Here is a 19,135-nt window from a genome sequence, read left to right as displayed (position 1 = left end):
TTGAAATATCCCTCTAATCAATCTTCTTTTCTAACTCTTTCTTCTCTACTCCTTCTTCACACTGTTGCCATATTAACCTTCAGTAATACGTAGATCTAATTACAATTTGTCAGAAATCCTTGCTGACTCCTTGTTCTCAAGATCCTTTACTTTCTGGCTTCAGCCTGCCTTGCCTTATCCATGCTATTTTCTTTCCTGTGTATTCTATGAACTTGCCAAACTGAACCCCTTACATTCCATGAACATGTCCAAAGTTTTCTGTCTTTCTTTTCCCTTTTTTTGTGAGGCAACTGGGGTTAAGTGACTTGCCCAGAGTCACCAGCTGTGAGTGTTATGTGTCTGAGGCCACATTTGAACTCAGGTCCTCCTGACTCCAGGGCTGGTGTTCTATCTACTGCGCCACCTAGCTGCCCCAGTTTTTCCTCTTTTCGTGGGTGTAGAATGGAATTTTTTGTCTATATTTTAAAACCCAATTCAAATACTACTTCCTCCATGAATCTTTCTTCCTTGATGCTGCTTACAACTGAGCACTTTGTGCCTCTCCTATATACACTTATATTTTGTTGTGTGTTGTAGTTATCGTTTTAGCTTATTCACAACCTATTTGCCTATTCCGTAAACTATTTGACATTATCTTATTTTTGTATCACCTGCAGCATCTTGTATATGGTAGGTACTTAATAAATCTTTGTTGAATAAAAGAGAATCCATAGTGTTGGTGTGAAATTAATGCTAAAAAGGAAACAATGTTTTATAACAACCACTAATTGGGATTTATATCTTTGGTTGTTTGTGCAGAATTGATTTTCTGATAAGCCATGCTAGTCACTGTTCAAATTGTGGATATAGTATTTTTATTACGTTCTAAAATTACTGAACATATTGAATGGGAAACAGTCTCTTCCAGAATATTTGTAGGGGTTTAGTGGGAAAGTTGATGTAGTATCTTAGTCCATTTAACTTTGACAAGGTAGTTTTTCTAATGCTTAGTCCTAAGATACTCAATTTTGTCAACAGAGTTTTCCTAGAAAATGTTGTCTCCAGTGACCCAAAAAAGCACTACAAGTGGGTTTTCTATCTAAGAACAGAATGATTACAGTTGACGTATAGATATATGTCTATGTATAACTATATATCTATATAGATATAGAGATATAAAAGTTTATATTGCATGTGTTAAACAGACCTCACCTGTAGCTTTCCAGGGCCTCAGTGGAATTAAATGCACTAGATTGACCTCATTCCTCATGTTCCTCAAGTTTAGAGTTTACTAGTGCCAAATATTATTTTGTGGAGCAGAGTTGCTTTAACCCACTGACTTAACAAATTAGAGACAGCTCAGTTTGTTTTAGGGGGAGGAGGAAGAAAGAATCTCAACAGTCCCATAAACATTTACCCACATTTTGCTTCTCTCTAGGAGCACTCACTGTGGGCCTTGTAAGGCAGTGTCAAACAATCCATGGACGTGACAGGACATGTATCCCTCCACGGCTTCCCCCTGAATGGGTTACCACTTTATTTTTCATCATCATGGGAATCATTTCATTGACTGTCACATGTGGCTTGCTGGTAGCTTCCCATTGGCGAAGAGAAGCTACAAAATATGCTCGTTGGATAGCGTTCACTGGAAGTAAGTAATCTGTGTTTGCCAAACTTGTCAGGAAAGCAGATAGGTTTTTATAAAGAAAAACAGAAGCAAATAGTCAGTTCTTCCTGAACATCAGTGAATATCAAAGTAGAAGGTATTTGGCATAGACATTAAGTGCCTAATTGTGCATGACAGGTACTATATACAAAGAGAACTAAAATGCAATCTTTCCTAGTTCAGACCTTTTACCTAAGATTAGTATTTTAAAACCCTTGACTACTTTTTAGGAAAAACTTCTGCTGTCTTAATTATTTGATGAATTTGTTTCTCATTTCTGTTGTGGCATAGTTGGTCCAATTTTTTGACTACAGGCAATTGTGCCTCCATATCAAAAATAAATCAAAAGAAAAAGTTTCAGAAATACAAATTTACATTATTGTTTGTTTTTACTAACATTATTGCTTTTGCATGTCTGCTATGAAAGAATCTATAAGTTTGCTTTTGTAATAAATGTGTATCAACTGTTCTACACATTGTTAAACATTGTTCAAGAGTGCAATGAATGTATGTGCTACACGTCCTCTTATGACTTAGAAAATTGAGTTAATTATAAAATAAATCATAGGAAAGCTTAACTTAGAGCTAAACCACAGAGATCACAATGTAGAAGAAAACTCAGTTCTATAATTCTGCTACTTCTGCTACATCTATTACTTTTCAGAGAGATATGAAAACAGTAGAAAATATGATGACTTGTAAGGTAAGTAATAATAATACTAAAGGAAACTTCTACTTCATAGACTTGCTATAGGGAACTTCTAGTTGATTGACCTAGCCCAAATTTCAAGTGCATAAAAGTCATTTAATATTATAAAGTAGAAATAGAGACACTCAAACTCATGGGTTCGGTTTGCTCTCAGCTTCATATTGCCTGGCCTGTCATAAAGATATCAAGAATTGATATCCTCATTTGCCTCTATAGTTGTGAAAAGGCAACAAATCATTAGTGGCAGTATCCTGGAAGGCCAAAATATAGAGTTGGTTTTCCATGAACAACTATCAGTCACTCTTTGTGGGGATCTGAATATCTCTCAGTATTAGTTTGTGACCTCCTCCTGTTATTTTTCTATTTCTCTTTTTCTCTGTCTTCATTTCTTTATTTTTTTTTCCTGTGGACAGAGAAAAAAGTTGTCCATTCCTGTTAATAAACTGCTTAAAGAACAAACTGGTAATTTCTTTCACCTTCAATATAGGAAGAACTCAATAGAGAAGATAGTCCCCTCATTTACTTAGATTTGGGCCCTGAGGCAGTTTAAAGAAAGAAAAAAATGCCTGGATTGGGGTATATCAAAGAGAGATTTAAAAGGGAACTTGAGCCTTTATGAATTGCTGCAAAAGACAATCATGTTTGCTATTTGAAGTTCATTTCTTATGAGTGAAAATGGAAAAATTTGTCCCTAGATTTTGTCGAAATATTGGCATAAGGTCTGCCTCTGCATATATTTCTTGGTAATTGATACAAAAGTGATCAAAACTAGGAGCAGTAATTAACCTGACTTCTTTCTTGTACTTTCCCTTTGAAGTTTGGTACAATAAGCCTCAAGCTTAATGTTGTAGCCAGTTGAGATCATCTACTCTAGTGTGGCAGTAATAGGAGGGAATGGGCTCCCTCTGGTGTTTATATCGCAACTTTGAAGATTACTTTGATCTTGTTATATACTATTCTACTTAGGCACCAATGTCTCTTAAACATTAGTCATATTGGTTCATGGATCAAACAGGTCATTGTTTGATGGATTCCTCTGTGGGAAAATTTGGAAGAGATTTCATGATGAAATCACTGCAGAAAGAAGGGAAAGTAATGTCTTTGATCATATTTATTGAAAGACTTTATAAATAAAAATAACAACTCATGCTTATATAGTGCTTTACCATTCGCAAAGCAATTTACTCTTAACCCTCTGAGATAGGTAGGAGACACATTTTTAAATACAGAAAGACACTTAGATTTCTGGGAGTTAAAGATTCCAAGTCTCAAAGTTAACAAGTTAAGGAACAACTAAGTTGGGACTTGAACAAAGGTCTTTTGGCTCTGAGGCCATTGTTCTTTCCACTATGCTATGATGCCAGTCTTGTCTCTTCTAACTTCTATCTCCTCCTCATCTTCCAGCACATCTAAGGTGATTGTTTTCCTTTTTTGTTCTGACTCTTCAGAAATTAGTAGATTTATTATCATCATCACTTCTCAAGTAACTTAATAGTTCCTTGTAACCAGTTAAAAAATATAGATACAAAATTTATCTTAAGCCTAAGAACTGATAAGTCTTTGGATGTCAACCAAAATCATATTGAATAAAAATCTGCTTCCTTTAAAAATGATTAAGTCTTTTCCTGCCAGTTTGGAAAACATTCAATTCATATAAAATATTAAAGATTATTTTAATGTGAATATGTTCACTGATTACTCCACTAAAAAATGTAAATATCAATTTCACACTGGGGACAGGAAGAGGCAGGAGTGTCATTTGCATGTTAGTTGCTAAAACTAGCAGCTTTAAAATGTACAATTCTTCAAAGTATTTTTCCATTAACTTGATTTTGAGTACAAGATTAAGATAATTAGCAACCAGTTTTTTCAACACTAACAAAGTGACATTTTAAAACAATTGTTTCTGTCCTCTGTTTTAACAAGATTGTGTGTTATTGAAGATTTAGATTATAGCTCCAAATCTATTAAATCATATTAGGTCACAAGCTTTATCAGCAAATTGTGTCAAACAGGCTGGAAAGTGGCCATTGGCAACCGTATATAAAATTATTATTTACTGTTGACTAGATAATGAAATGGCATAGAACATTAAAACTTACTATAATAAATGTTTGTCCCTAGTGGATATTTGAAGTAATCTAACTCCAGTTACGTATCAATGAGTGTGATAGTTTTCCAGAATGAAATAATATTTGTCTTTCTATGAGATAAAACAATATCAAATCATACCACTGAAACAGCCCGAAGTGCTATGGTGTTTATTACTTGGAATTTTATCCTTAAGAAGATACCATTTTAACATCCAGAAAAATATCCCATTTTTGTTTGTTTTTATTTATTCACACTGTCACACTAAATTCTGTAATTTGTCTAGCTTAGAAAATGATTTAGTAAAACACGATGATCAAGTAGCACCTTTTGTTTAAAAAGTAAACTGAACCTGAAAGAAGCTACAGTGATGGTAATGGAAAACTTCAAGTCTTGTAAATCATTAGAGCCAGAAAGAGATAGTAAGAGATCAAAACCAACCTTTTTTTTTTTTTTTTACAAATAAGGAAACTGAGACTCAGAGAGTTTAGTGACTTGGCCCAAATCATATAGGTAATATTATATCAGATCTAGTATTCACATGCAGATCTCCAACAGCAAGCCAGCTGTCTTTCTGCTACACTTTTCTCTCTCTTGACAAGCAGTGACTATCTATGTCTTGTTTTACATTATACTGGAGATAGTGTGATTTTCTAGATCTCAAACTAGTTAAGCTACCCAGGATGGAATTAATATTTGACCATGAGTAAATTTGACCAGAGATAAAGTTCCTTTCAAAACACTTAAAATATTTTCTTGAAAACATAGGTGATTTCATTACCCAGGAACTATGAATTAGTACAATGGGACATAATTTTCTAAAACACTTTCTACAAGCATATTAAAAGCTGTTGAGCCAGACATATGAAGTTTTTATGCCTGTGCCGTAGAGTTTTGACCAGCATTTTTCATCACAATATACTTAATTGTGTTTGTACAGTCAAAGCAAAACAAGGTCATTTTAAATCTGCTTTTCCCAGTAAAACTATGCCCAGGAAATTGAGAAGGATTTTATTTTCTTTAGAACATTGTTTAGGGTGAAAAGCAACTATATGGACAATGCAGATATCTCCTAGATAGTTGCTAAATTTCCTTGAGTCTGTAAGGCAATGGTAAATCTGTGTCCTTCCCACTTTCTGTGTCAGTGTAGTGAAATATCTTAGGTACTTTTGTCTGAGTGAACACAGCAGGGTTTTATCTTTAAGTGATCTGGCTTAAATCTGAATAAAAGAAATATTCAGTACATACAATTGGAGCTGAAATCTCATCCATATGGTTATTCCCTCCAATGATGCATACTGCAACCTCACTGTGCTTGCCCATCCCATGCAACTTTCATCCTATACATTCACCACAGAGCTTCCACACAATGTGCTGGAATCTTCCTTGTGTTCTGCTGATGTTGCACATATGCCAGTGAAGCACACAAGTCTTTCTTCTTCTTCCTCTTCCTCTTCTTCCTCCTCCTTTTCCTCTTCCTCTTTGACATCCTTTTTCCACTTCTTCAGTATTCCTGGTTTATTATATTGCAGCTTGTGCCTCTTTTACCTTTGGGGTGATTTTTACTTTCACTTCTTCAGAGACTGCAGTGTTCCATGACCTGAACCATACAAAACACTAGAGGAACATTGATATTTAAAAGGTGGTATTAAAATATTCTGATACTTTTTAACATTATAATAAATTAAAATAACACCAATTTTTTACATTGTACTTTGTCTTCAGGTCCATGCTTCAAAGGTGAGCATCCAGTCAGAGAAACATAAAGTTGGTATCTTAACCAGTGAATTAGTCAGGAACAGAACCCTCAGTAGAACAAAGGAATACTTAGCAAATGTGATAAAAACCCTTTACAATTTAGACGTTGGAGATAGGAATAACACTGTGTTAAAGGTTAACTACCATGTTATATAAATCTTTTACTCCTTATAGTTATGTTTAAGAGACTAGGTGTATTCAAACCAATATAATGATAAACCATCTTTTAACAGGATATTTATTTACTATTGATATTGTTAATGATATCCCTGGCTCATTTCCCCACCTCTGTATCAAACTTCACAGATTTCATAAATGTCTTCTTGCCAAATTGTCATTATTTTTCAAATCATCAAACCATGTCACTAATTTATGATTTTTTGGTTTTTTTTTACAGTGATCCTTTTCTGTATGGCTGCCCTAATATTTCCAATAGGATTTTACATCAATGAAGTTGGAGGTCAACCTTATAAACTGCCCAACAATACAGTAGTTGGATCTTCATATGTACTATTTGTCTTATCAATTTTCTTTACAATAGTGGGACTTCTATTTGCTGGCAAAGTTTGTTTACCTGGCTGATGAATGTCTTAACTGCTTGACTTCTTTTGTGGGAAAGATGGAGGGTGGGGAAGACAAGGCAAGGCATCTGAGCAGTCCCGTTCTCAAGAGGATGCTTAGATGAAGCTATCTGTTACTGAAAAGAGAAATGTGTTGACTCGTTCTCACTATGCACTTTGGATTAAAATGGAGAGCCTTTTCCGTAACCAAATACAGACAACATTGACTAAATCTCCTGAGCATATTCAGGCAGTCAGGTCTGCACTGTGATAGCAACCTAGTGAAGAAGAATGCTTTATACTGAAAAGCATATGGCCCTAAGTGACTGTACCATTCTGTTTTTGTCTGATTAATTTTTTTTAAGTATTTATGAACTAATGGTGGACCAGATGGTTGCAAGAAAAGTTCAAGTGGGGCTGGCCTCACTTCTAAGATATTAGTGTACAAAACTCCCATGTGATAAGATAAACCTTTGGCCCCCAAATGAATTGCTGTTGCGTTACTGCACCAAGAAGCCAATAGATCAAAATGTGTTTGCTAAAATATATGTTGAAAAAAACCCTTAAATTCCGTTTTCTGTGTTTTAAAAAAATTCAACAAGAAAACATATTAAGAAATATGTTCTTTTGGGGGTGGAGGGAAACTTCCTTATATTTATATAAATATATATAATATATATATATATATATTTTGCTGATGCAGTATACAGTGTGTGTATGTGTGTGTGTGTGTGTGTATATATATGTATGTATGTATGTATATATGTCTATATACATATATATACCTATACAGTTCCTGGAAGAGAACTTGGAATGCTTTGCTAGCAAAACACTGTGGTGGGCAAACCTAGAATTCAATAGAAAAAAGCCATTTCTCTGAAGGCCGCAGCGTGGAGAGAGTCTTCAGTTTACCTCATTCTTTGTAGCAGCCCTTGATTTTAACAGGTTTTTGTAATAGGTACAAATAATCCCATACTTTTCTAGGTGCAATTTTAAGTTAAGCTAAAGATTCTTTGTATGGTTAATTTATTTGTATATGAGGGTAGAAGGCAAGATCATGTCATACTTCAAACCCAAATTTGGGAAATCTATTTAAATTATTATCAGCTGTTGTCTGTTGTACAGAGATTCTCTTTTCTACTTGCTTTATCTGTTACATTAATAATGCATTGATCTAGGTTTAAGCACAGCAACTCTACAAAAATACAAAGCTCACTAGTGAATATAGACAGCAGTATTTTGGTCATTTACAAATACTAACTTCATTCTTCCATAAAAAATGAATTTGTATTTGTTCCACCTCTAAGCATTATTAATTCATCTTCATCAAAAACTTGAGCAATATCTTTTTATTTTATATGCCTTGTTTGCTAAAAGCTAACATTTTAAAATGTGCATTTACTTTAAGGGTTGTCTAAACCCACAACTTAAGTTTCTTCCTAAAAGAGACACTTCAGCTAAACCTTAAACCACAAATAGTTGTGTCTCTCTTTACCTAATTCCCTTCCTTTCTCGCTTCCTCAATTCATTGCCCCCCACCTCAAAATTAACACAATATAGATATTCTCCCCTTTGTGTAGCAGATCAGGGCATTTTTTGGCAGTAGAGTCAAGTCTTTGTTCTTTACAGTGAAATGGCAAACCAAATATACCTGTCAAAAGAGTTACATGCCTAAATAATTGTTGCAGAGGGCAGTTTTCCAGGAAGCCACATTGTATTTTGAAGTATACATGGAATTACTTGGCTCCCTTGTCAGATAAGAAAACAAAAACTTTTACATAGTTCCTATGTACCTATTCACCATTCATATACCTCCACTGTTAAGAAACATTTTAGTGTTAAAATAAACCCCAGTATATCAGCTCACTTTTGTTTTGGGTGTTCTTGGATTATTATATCTGTGTAGTATTCCCCAAATGTTATACAGTAATTTTTTTTTCATTTCTAAAGTGACATTACCTTAGCAAAAGTTCTAAGAGAAAAAAAATTTCTAAAGTATTATGATATGTATCCAATTTTAAGAATATTACTGGACGTGTTCTCTGGACATTTGTTTGCTGGGTTGCTATGCCAATTGAGATTTGGTTGGTCCTCAAATAAAATGGGTCACTTTGAAGTGAAGCTTTGGATATAACCGTTATACCACTGAATAAAGTGTTAGCAAAGTATGATTCAAATTAATTTATGATATGACTAAGAGCTTTTCTTCTTCCAAAAGATCAATCTTATTGTAAATAGTTTCACAAAATATTTTAACTGGATCATGGGCATGGGGAGAGAGAGTTTCTCGGCTGCTAAGAATTTCCCCAGTTGTTTATGTCCATCACTTAAAATGGTATTATGTGTAAGATGACAAGTCTTACGATTTTGTTTAGTATATGTTATCTAAACCATCAAAATGTCTCTAATTTCATCATCTTGGAAAATACCCAGTGTGTGAATGACCAATGAGTTGAATACATCCACTGGCCAGACCCACTGGCTGTTAAACCCAGGAACAAAGCAACCCAACTTCATCTAGTAGTGTGTGAAGTCAAATCTTTGGACTCTTGTCCAAACATGGAAATGAAACCATTTACATAAAGAAATCTATAAATCCTGTAAGTGAAAAAAGAGACAACTATTGGCAGTTGCCTTTAATAAGGTCACTCACTATATTAAGTACTATATAGTACAGTATTAATTTATAGCAGAAAATCATATCTTGTAAACTGTATATAAAACACTGTTTATGGTGCAATCATTTGTCAAACTTTTATCTGTTACTTTGTTTTTAAAGTTGTGTACATTTTTCATACCTAAGAGTGTCACTGTAAAATCTGCTGAAAACTATTTATAGGTTTTATTTGCACAAAGTTTAATTAGTTTTAAACTCTAGGACGTTCTTATTGAACACGCCTAAATATCTGTAAACATTTAAACTCTTTAATTCATTAAAAACAATTATTTCAGTATGATTCTTTCCAAAGGTAATCCATGTTCTATGTTTTTAATATGTTTATGTAATTTTCTTTGACTCCACCTACTTTCTATTTTTTTTTGTTTTTGAAGGACAGCTCTTATCTTACATTCTAGATGACCAAAACACCTAATTGATTTTCACTCTATTGCCCAAAGGTTTGATATCAATATTTGACATTCTGTGAATAAATTCTTTAGTATGTTATGTTAAATGGAAGTCCTGGTATCAAGCATTACACCTACTGATTTAGAAGAAAGGCCCTGGAAAGAAGTGGTAAATGTGCTTTAGCTTTCAAGAAGCTTTATCTCAGTTTTATCTTAAGGTGTGGCCTTCCTCAGAAGAACACATGTAGCATTTGTTTTTCTTTGTTAAAAAATACTCTTTGGTCATAAGTTTTTATGACTATCATAAATAGCTTTTTCCAGAATCTGCTTGTCCTCTCCCCTGTTAAAATATAAATATACAAAACACACACAACACGCACACACACGCACACACACATACACACATATGTATATGTGTACATAGAGATAAAAGGAAAAAATACCGTAACAATTTAAAACAGGAAGCTGTCCTTCTGGAAAGTTTTGAAGGATAAAAAATATATGAAGGAAACAATGTCTGCAGGGGTAGAATTCCCTACAAAAGAGTTTATGGTTGTTATCACCTCAAGAGATTTTAAAGTTTGTGCTCAAAGTCTGTATATTATCCCAAACTTTATTAAGGATTGTTTTTTAATTGGTTATAACATTTTTCAATTAATAATTTCAAAACAGATTGTTAATACAAGCTGTATAAAATGAACATAATTTTCTTCACTTGTATTTTTGTTATTGAGCAAGTTTATCAAAATAAATTGTCTACTAAACAAACTAAAACCGATTCAATTGATTTGAATTCATCTAAAGCATAATAAATTCTTTTCCAGCTGTTCATTTTAACTGTCTGAATCTTTACATTTCAAATGTGCTGCTTTTATACAACATATTTTAGGATTCTGCATTGCAATCCATTCTGCTCCATTTTGTGAGCTTATTTCCTTCATGTTCACTGTTATGATTGTTGATTGTGTATTTCTATCATGACTTAAACTTTTTCCTCTCTTTGACCCCCATTTCCTTTACAAAGAGAAAAGAAGGGGAGAAAGAGAATCTGATCAACACTAGTAATCTATAATCAAAATGGTTCCTACTCTTCTATCCCTTATTTCATCACTAAGCCCAGGTCTTGATCTGTTTCTTTCATTTTTTTCTCTTTTAAATCCTTTTTATGAGCAACCCTTTAAAGGTGAAGTTTATTTTGCTTGTGACTGCCCCCTTCCTGACTTTGCTCTTCAATATTCATCTAACTCCTTTGCCTATTCCTGCCTATTTTCTTGTTGAATTTAAAGTATTCATATACCAAACTCTATGTGTGTGTTCAACCATTCTTTGCTCAGTTCATGTAAGAATGAAGTTCATGAAATTTTTTTCATGTTTACATATTCTTATATACCCTATTTATTTGAGATAGCAAATTCCTCTGCCTGCTTCTTTTCCTCTCCCTTTTCTTCCTTTCTTAAAACCAAACAGAACAAAATCACACCTAGGCCTTGTGTTTTATCTGCTTTAACTCCCCCTTCTGTGACCCTTGAAGGTAATAGGGGCACTTGTCTGTTCTCCTCTCGATAGAATGTAATTACTTAGGTGTTTTAGGGTAGCTAGGTGGCACAGTAGATAGTACACTGGAAGACCTTAGTTGAAATTCATCCTCAGACTCTTAGTACTTTTGGGATCCTGGGCAAGTCACTTAACCCTGGTTGCCTCAGTTAGCTCATCTGTAAAATGAGCTAGAGAAGGAAATAGCAAACCACTCCAGTATCTACCAGGGTCACGAAGAGTTAGACACAATTAGAACAACTGAACAACACTTAAGTGTTTAGCCTTTTCTATATGTATACACACACACCTTTCAAGGTTTCTTTTGACGTCTGAGTTTCTACTCAGCATCAATCGTTTATTTCATCAAGAATATTTGAAAGTCTCCTTTTAAAGTTTATTTCTTCCTCTGAAGAATTTTGAGTTTTGCAGATTAAGTTATTCTTTTACTTTTGCCTTTTAGAAGATTGTATTTTGAGATTTTTCTTCTCCTTTATATTAATTGTATCATGGTCTTATACAGTCCTGGCTGTGGCCCCTTGGTATTTGAATTCTGACCTTCTGTGCTTGCAAATTTTTTTTTTTTTTACTCGAAAGCTCTGGATTTTGGCCATGACCTTCCTAGATGTTTTCAATTTGCAGTTTCCTTCAGGAGATGATTAGCAGATTATTTGTATTTTTACTTTGTCTTTTGGGTCTACTAGATCTGGGCAGTTTTATTGATTTCTTGGAATATGATGGCCTGGTATTCTGTTTAGTCTTGGTTTCAGGGAATCAGATGATTCTTAAATTATCTTTCCTCAGTCCAGACCTTTTCCAAGTCAGTTATTGTTGATACTTTAATTTTTTTCCAGCCTTTTGACTTAGCTCTTAAATAATTTATTGTCACATAGAATCATTAGTACATCATTGAGAATACTTACCATGTTCCATTCTATTTTTCAAGGAGTTCATTACTTGGGTAAAGTTTTCTATCTCTTATTCTATGCTATTTATTATTCTCCCTTCATTTTTTTTCTCCCAAACTCTCATTTCATATATAATGTATTTATCTCTTGCTTTATTTCTTCCAGGCATTCTTAGAGTCCTTGTGACCAAGTCATCTTTTTTCCTTTTTTTTTTTTTTTTTTTTTTGAAGCTCTGCTTTTAGTTGTTGGGTCAGGTAGGCCTTGTTTGGTCCTGTTGCCTCTGTAATATGGATACCACAGCTAAACTAGAGGATGGCTGTTACGATGCCCCACACTGTGCCTCAATCTCAACCTGCTGGGCAGTCCTTTGAAGGCTCTGGCCTATGCCAGTTTCCATTGCTGTGGCCCTCACAGATTCTAGTCATACATTGGAGGTCATGCCAGGTTTAGGACACTGCAGCCTCATACAGGCACTGATTCGGTCCTGGTTCCTGCTTTGGCTGTAAGTACTCTACAGAAGGCTCTGTCTCCTTTCATAGTGACTCACAGTAGCTAGATCTGTCAACTGCTTCTGTCCTAACAGGCTAGGTCCTGGATCTAACTTCCGGTCCTTATTAGAACGTATACTGGCTTGTAAGCACTCTGTCTAAAGCACCAGCTTCCTTCAGGATCACTTAGGTGAGCTTGCTAGCATTCCTGATACAGTCCTTTCCCCATTTTTCATTTTCTTCCTCTTTCCCCAGATTTTTAGCTGGCTTCCTGGATGCAACACCTCTTATTTGCTCCTACTGATTCTAGCTGTCTTTTTGTAAGGACTGGATTTTCTTTATCATTGGTCTTTCTGACATTCTTTTCAGATATCAGGTGGGGCTTATGTAGGAAAGTTAGATTTTTCTGTGGTCTTTCATGTCCCCCTCTTGACTGGAAGTCTCACTTCTACTGATTTGAAATGAGCTTTAGTTTTAGAATTTGTTTTCTTCTCTAAATGTTTCTCACGATGTGTCTCTTGGATTTAGTATTGAGGTAAACATAACAAATGATAGGACTTAAAGGCAAAAATGTTGATTTTAAAAATTCTCTTATTCTGGATATCTATTAGCCAGTGATTGTGAAGGTGACTGTAAGGAGGGTGTGGGTTTCCTTCTTAATCTCAGAAATTGACTTGTACTTATTCTTGGTCTCAGCAGTAAAATAAAGGTAAAGCTTATACAGAGTATAAAAAAGGGAAAGCATAATGGTATATTGTCTATTCAAATTACTGCAATTTTCTCAGAAAGGAATGTGCAAAACAGCCATTTCAAGCATGCAGAAGATTCTTATAGAAACACTGATGACAAACTCTAATAATTCTGCCACAGAATAAGAGGATCCAGATAAACCACAGATTTACACTAAACTAAATAGGATTTTAAAGCTGGGAGGGGCCTAACCCTATTCCCTCACCTTCTCATTGAGGAAACCAGAAACTAATTTCTGCCCAGAGCAGAAATTATTTAGAGTCCCATGCCCACGAGAAAAAAAAAATAACATTTGAGGTCATCTGTGTGGAAATGCCTTCTGCCTATCAGTGATGCAGATCAGTAATTGTTTTGCATTATATTATTTTAAAAAGATATATCAGATTGAAGCTATAAACCCAGGTCTTCCTGACTCCAGGGCTATATCCACTGTTCCACATTGCCACATACTTCCATGTTCCTCAAATGGATCTGTGATCTCACCAATTCAGGAGATCCCTCCAGGGATGCAGATCATAACTCCTCTCTGTCTGCCCGTCCTGTGCAACTCTTCACTATGTTCTCCTCAAAGTTCTCTGTGGGCAGTCTGCCCATAAATTCAAAGTTTGACCACAAAGGAAAAATTGCTTTTCTGGAGATCTCCAGGATTCAGAAAGCCATCCATTTCTATGAGATGGTTCCATTGCAGCCTTCCTTGAGGCATTGGAATACCTTTATAAATGGTATGCTAAGAGTCAAAATTTTTTGACGGAGCTGGTGCATATTAAGCTGAATGATGGGCCAGTTGCATTGACATTTCTGTTAACTTTATTGTTTAACTTAGTTATAAATTTATTAATATTACATACAATACTATATAATTAATATATAGCAATATATGGTGTTCCATATATGAATTTCAGAAAGTAATAAAAAGAAAACTGAAGATGCGGTCTGTTTATCTTCATTAGATGTCTGGAAATTCCTTCATGCTCTCAGATTCTATGATGTATTGAAACTGTTACGTCTGATGTGTTGTGTTTTGCAAAGGTTTGGATCTCAGCCAAGATGAGTTTAATTGAACAGTTTCTGCTTAACAATAGGGAATTGTGGTCTTGATCTTTTTGAGATGCTGTTATCCACAATTGGCTATTTTAATACAGCACCTTGGTAAGTATTGCCAATTTTTGCCACCATAAAATCAATTCCATTTGGCATCTGTCAGGAAAGAATCAAATAAATAATCTGTGCAATTCTGTCATTCTGTCCTACTTGGTTTAAATATTTAATATTAATTGTCTAAAATAATAAAAACCAAGATCAGAAAAATAGAAACTCATTCTTTCCTGCTACTTTCTTTTATATTACAATGCAAACACAATTAACAAAATTGTTGACTTATGTTTATCATTGGTAAGTAGGTGGTGCAATGGAGAGAGTGCCAGGCCTGGAGTCAGGAATACCTGTGTTCAAATCCAGCTTCAGACATTTCCTAGCTATGTAACCCTGGGCGAGTTATAACTTTTCTTCCTCAGTTGCCTCAACAGTAAAATGGGAGTCGTAAAAGCACCTATCTCTTCGGGTTGTGAGGATCAAATGAAATATTTGTAGTGCTTAGCCTAGTGCCTGGCACCTAGTGCTTAATAAATGCATGTTTCCTTCTTTCTCCATGTTACTTTGCCCCAAAGAAAACAGTGACTAATTAAAATCTACCTGTGATCCAAAACCTAATTTTAGACAATAGTTTAAACTTCTTCATCCACTGAACCTTATACTAGCATAGCTATTGATTTTTTTTAATGAACTGATTTGTGTCACCCATACTTATCTCTCTTCCTAACCTATCTACCAAATTTCACTGCTATCAATTTTTAGGTTAAAATTTTGCCCTGCTCTGAGCACATATTATGGAATTGAAAGTAATTGTGTTCCTAAGCTGTAACTAAAGAAGGAGCCTCTAGGTAAAATAACACATTTTCAATGACATCATGAGGCTGCCTTTTTATAACTGAAGTAGAAGTTCTTATCTGTAAAATGAAGATATAATCACACTACCTACCTCACAGGATTGTTTTGAGAAAAAATGCTCTGTAAAGTGATATTTAAAGGTGAGATATTGCTATTATTTCTCTATGAGAAAAATGCCTTTAAAGAAAAGAATTCTGGTTTATAAACAGCAATACTTAAGAGTTTGGATATGCCTTTGTCTTTGATGTCGTGGGGACTGACAGCATCTGTGAATCCTAATTTGGAGCCTTCAGGGACTTGAGTTTATGAGAATATTTTCCCAATTTATTTTTGTTTTTGTTTGTTGTTGTTGTGAGAGGAAGAATTTGGAGAAGACAGTCAGAGGGAGGAAAGATAAAAGGAAGGAAGGAGAAAAGAAAGGAAGGAAAGGAGAGAAGAAAAAAGGGAGGAAGAGAAGAATAAAAGGAGGGAGGGAGGAAGGTGGGAAGGAAGGGAAGTTTTTTTAAATTTTCTGTTAATATATAATAATAATTTTTGTAAATGTCTTCCCTCCACATTTGAACTGAACCTTGCCTTCCTTTTAACCAAAACAAAACACACACACACACACACACACACACACACAAAACAAACACTTGATATAGGGACAAAATCTGACATTGTATACATTTCACCCCATGCTGTTCCATTCCTCACTACCACCATGAATAGGGAGAAGCAGTTTCATCCTCTCTTTTCTGAGATTATCCTTTACCTCTCAATCACTTAAAGTTTGGCTTCCTTGAAGGAAGGGAATCTTGCAAGTGCTATACCCTCTTCTCTTTCAGAAGGGAAATAAATATTGCAGTATGTCAGCCGATTTAACTAAGAAAGAAGCAGAATGACACAGTTTTTAACCCAAGATAATGAGTTAGACCCCAGTTATAGTCAGTTTTTCTGCCCAGAGGCACGTGAAGTAACATAATATAAGGTTTATAATTTGAGAGTCATATAGCATAATTGGAAAATTGCTGGGTAGAACACCTGCTCCAAAATATCTTCTTTTTTTGGTTTTCGTATTGCCCTAAACTGCTAGTATGTAAAGGTTAATTCTTTTGGATTTAAGGCATTGACACCTGGGATCTCTGGCTTTACTTAAAACTTTAAGAGCTAACATCTTTAGGAGGTCATTCTCTGTCCTTCCATCTACTCTATAGTTATTTTGTACATTCTAATTTATATTTGTGGTGTCTTGTCATTGGGGAGAAAGGTCCTTAAAGGCAAAGACTTTTTGCTTTTTCTTTATATCTTCATCATTTAACACAGTATCTGATAGTAAGCACTTAATAAATAAGTATTAATTGATTGATTCTTTTAAATGCAAATACACCTGGGAGGGATAACACAAAAATCATCAGTCCATTTTTCATTCACATAAACAAATACTTCAAGAGAGCATTTCATGAGGTCTAGTAGAGAATGAAGATGACAATTCTCATCATTGGTTTTGTTTCATTTTAATGCAGAAAAAGACATAGGACCATAGCCAGCCTGTCTGGACCTCCCTGAAACAATATTTTAGAGCTGGTTAGTCAATACGAGAAACAAGGGATGTTAATATAGCAATTGGCATTTGCTAACCACTTATCAGATAGCAGACTAGTTGCAAGTACTCAAGGATTGCACTTTCTCTTATGATGCTCTACTACCTGTTTTCTGATATCTTTTCCTTTCCACCATGTTAGTGAATCACAATCCCATCTCTTGACTAGTTGCTATCACTGGGGTGATTTCTTAGAGGGCCTATGCAAGGATTATTTGACTGCTTGGGATTAAAGTTTTTGCTATCTCTTTGACTCTATCTGAGCCAGTGTTGAGAAAGGTATCCTGAGGGAATATCATAGGATAATTTAATACCTGGAAGAGACCTTAGAACTTATCTAAACCAGCAGTTCTCAAAGTGTGATCTGAGGACCCTTGAGGGTCCCCAAGACCCTTTCAGGGGTCCATAAGATCAAAACTTTTTTCATAATAATATTAGGCATTTTTTAAAAACACTCCTCCCTTTTCCAACTACATATCCACGTAAAGCTGAATTTCCTTCATATGCTCCAACTAAAACAACATATGGCAACTAACTGAATGCAGAAGCAGATATAAGAATCCAATTGTCTCCTATTAAACCAGATATTAAAGAGATTTACAAAAATACGTAAAACAATGCTGCTTTTCTCAATTTTTTTTTGTTTTGGAAAATATAGTTATTTTTCATTAAAAAAATTACCTCCACTAACATATGATGAGTTTTATTGTTAGTTTTAGATGAATTCATAAACATTTTTAAAATGTATCTGTTTTAATGTCTACTATAGTAAATATTGATAGATATAACCCACAAATAAAAGCTCTTTAGGGCCTTCATTTTTTAAGAGTACAAAGGGGTTCTCAGTAATTTTTAAGAGTGTAAGGCTCTTTTTGGTGAGCATAAGTTAGAGAACTATTAATCTAGACCAACTCTATCATTTTACAGATGAGGAGACAGAGGCCTGTGTAGGCCAAGTAACTTGCCCAAGATCACGCAAAGTAGTAAGTACTCTGGTCCTCTGATCCCAAATTTATTGCTCTTTTCACTCTACCACATTATTCCCATGAATAGCTGCTTGCTTTCAAACATAATTTAAAAAGCTCAGAAATTGAATGTAAAAAGCGATGTTTTGGTTGCAGAAGAAGGTACTGAACTAAGAGTTACTAGACTAGGATTCTAGTAGGGATTCATTTTTTGCTGTTGTTCAATCATGTCTGACTCTTCATGACCCCATTTGATATTTTTTTGGCAAAGCTACTGGAGTGGTTGGCCATTTTCTTCTCTAGTTCATTTTGCAGACAAGGAAACTGAGGCAAATAGGGTTAAGTGACTTGCCCAGGGTCAGACAGGTAGTAAATATCTGAGACTGGATTTAAACTCAGGTCTCCTGACTCCAGGCCCAATACTCCATGCTGCCTCTCACCTCAACATTACCTTGTACTTATTTTGCATATGTTTATTTTTCATGTACTCATATGTGTACATGTTGTCTAACATTATGGAATGAGAGGGCGAGGACTGTTTCATTTTTGTCTAACATTCTAACAAGGTAGCTAGCTCATAGTAGTAAAATAAAAAATGAAGCATCGGCCCTGGATTCAGGAGGACCTGAGTTCAAATCCAGTCTCACACACAAAACACTTACTAGCTGTGTGACCCTGGGCAAGTCACTAACCCCACTGCCTAACCAAAAAAAAAAAAAAAAATTCGTGTAATTGATTTCCCAGAGTCACACAGAGAGTAGTATATAGTATAGCCAAATTTGAAGTCAGATCCTATAGGTCCAAATGCGATTGTTCTTTCTGTTGTATGGCACAGTCTCCAAACATTTATTCTGTGTATAGGGAGATGAGGAAGGAGGAAGAGATACAAATACATGGTCCTTTAGGTAGCTGGAGGTGTAGGTCTGGAGTAAGGACTGAATGTTTAGATTTAGAAGTCATCTGCAACGAAGCAGTAGTTGAAGCTGTGGGAGTGAATAAGATTACCTAGGAAGAGAGAGTTGAGAGGTAAAAACAAAAACAAAAACACACACACACACACACACACACACACAAAGAGATTTCCTTCCCATTAAAGGTTTGAACTGCCCTTCAGACAGACAGTTAAGGTGGAA

At 34.9% G+C, this 19,135-nt stretch overlaps 1 protein-coding gene across 2 annotated transcripts in view; it reads left to right on the top strand.

The window, feature by feature from the left end:
• LOC114052318 (uncharacterized protein C16orf52 homolog B) overlaps positions 1-7,420 on the top strand; it is a 72,598-nt gene extending 65,178 nt beyond the window's left edge. For both annotated transcript variants that reach the window (XM_027874867.1, XM_027874866.1), the window contains 2 exons: positions 1,418-1,630; positions 6,601-7,420. In XM_027874867.1, the coding sequence (XP_027730668.1) occupies positions 1,418-1,630; positions 6,601-6,785 (398 nt within the window). In that variant the 3' untranslated portion in view covers positions 6,786-7,420. The remainder of the gene's footprint in view (positions 1-1,417; positions 1,631-6,600) is intronic.
• Positions 7,421-19,135: the final 11,715 nt, after the last annotated feature.

Source organism: Vombatus ursinus, unplaced genomic scaffold, assembly GCF_900497805.2.
Source record: "Vombatus ursinus unplaced genomic scaffold, bare-nosed wombat genome assembly UNPS02014807.1, whole genome shotgun sequence".
NCBI lineage: Eukaryota > Metazoa > Chordata > Mammalia > Diprotodontia > Vombatidae > Vombatus > Vombatus ursinus.
Note: the sequence above shows the minus strand (reverse complement) of the source record. Positions and strands in the feature narration are given on the sequence as shown.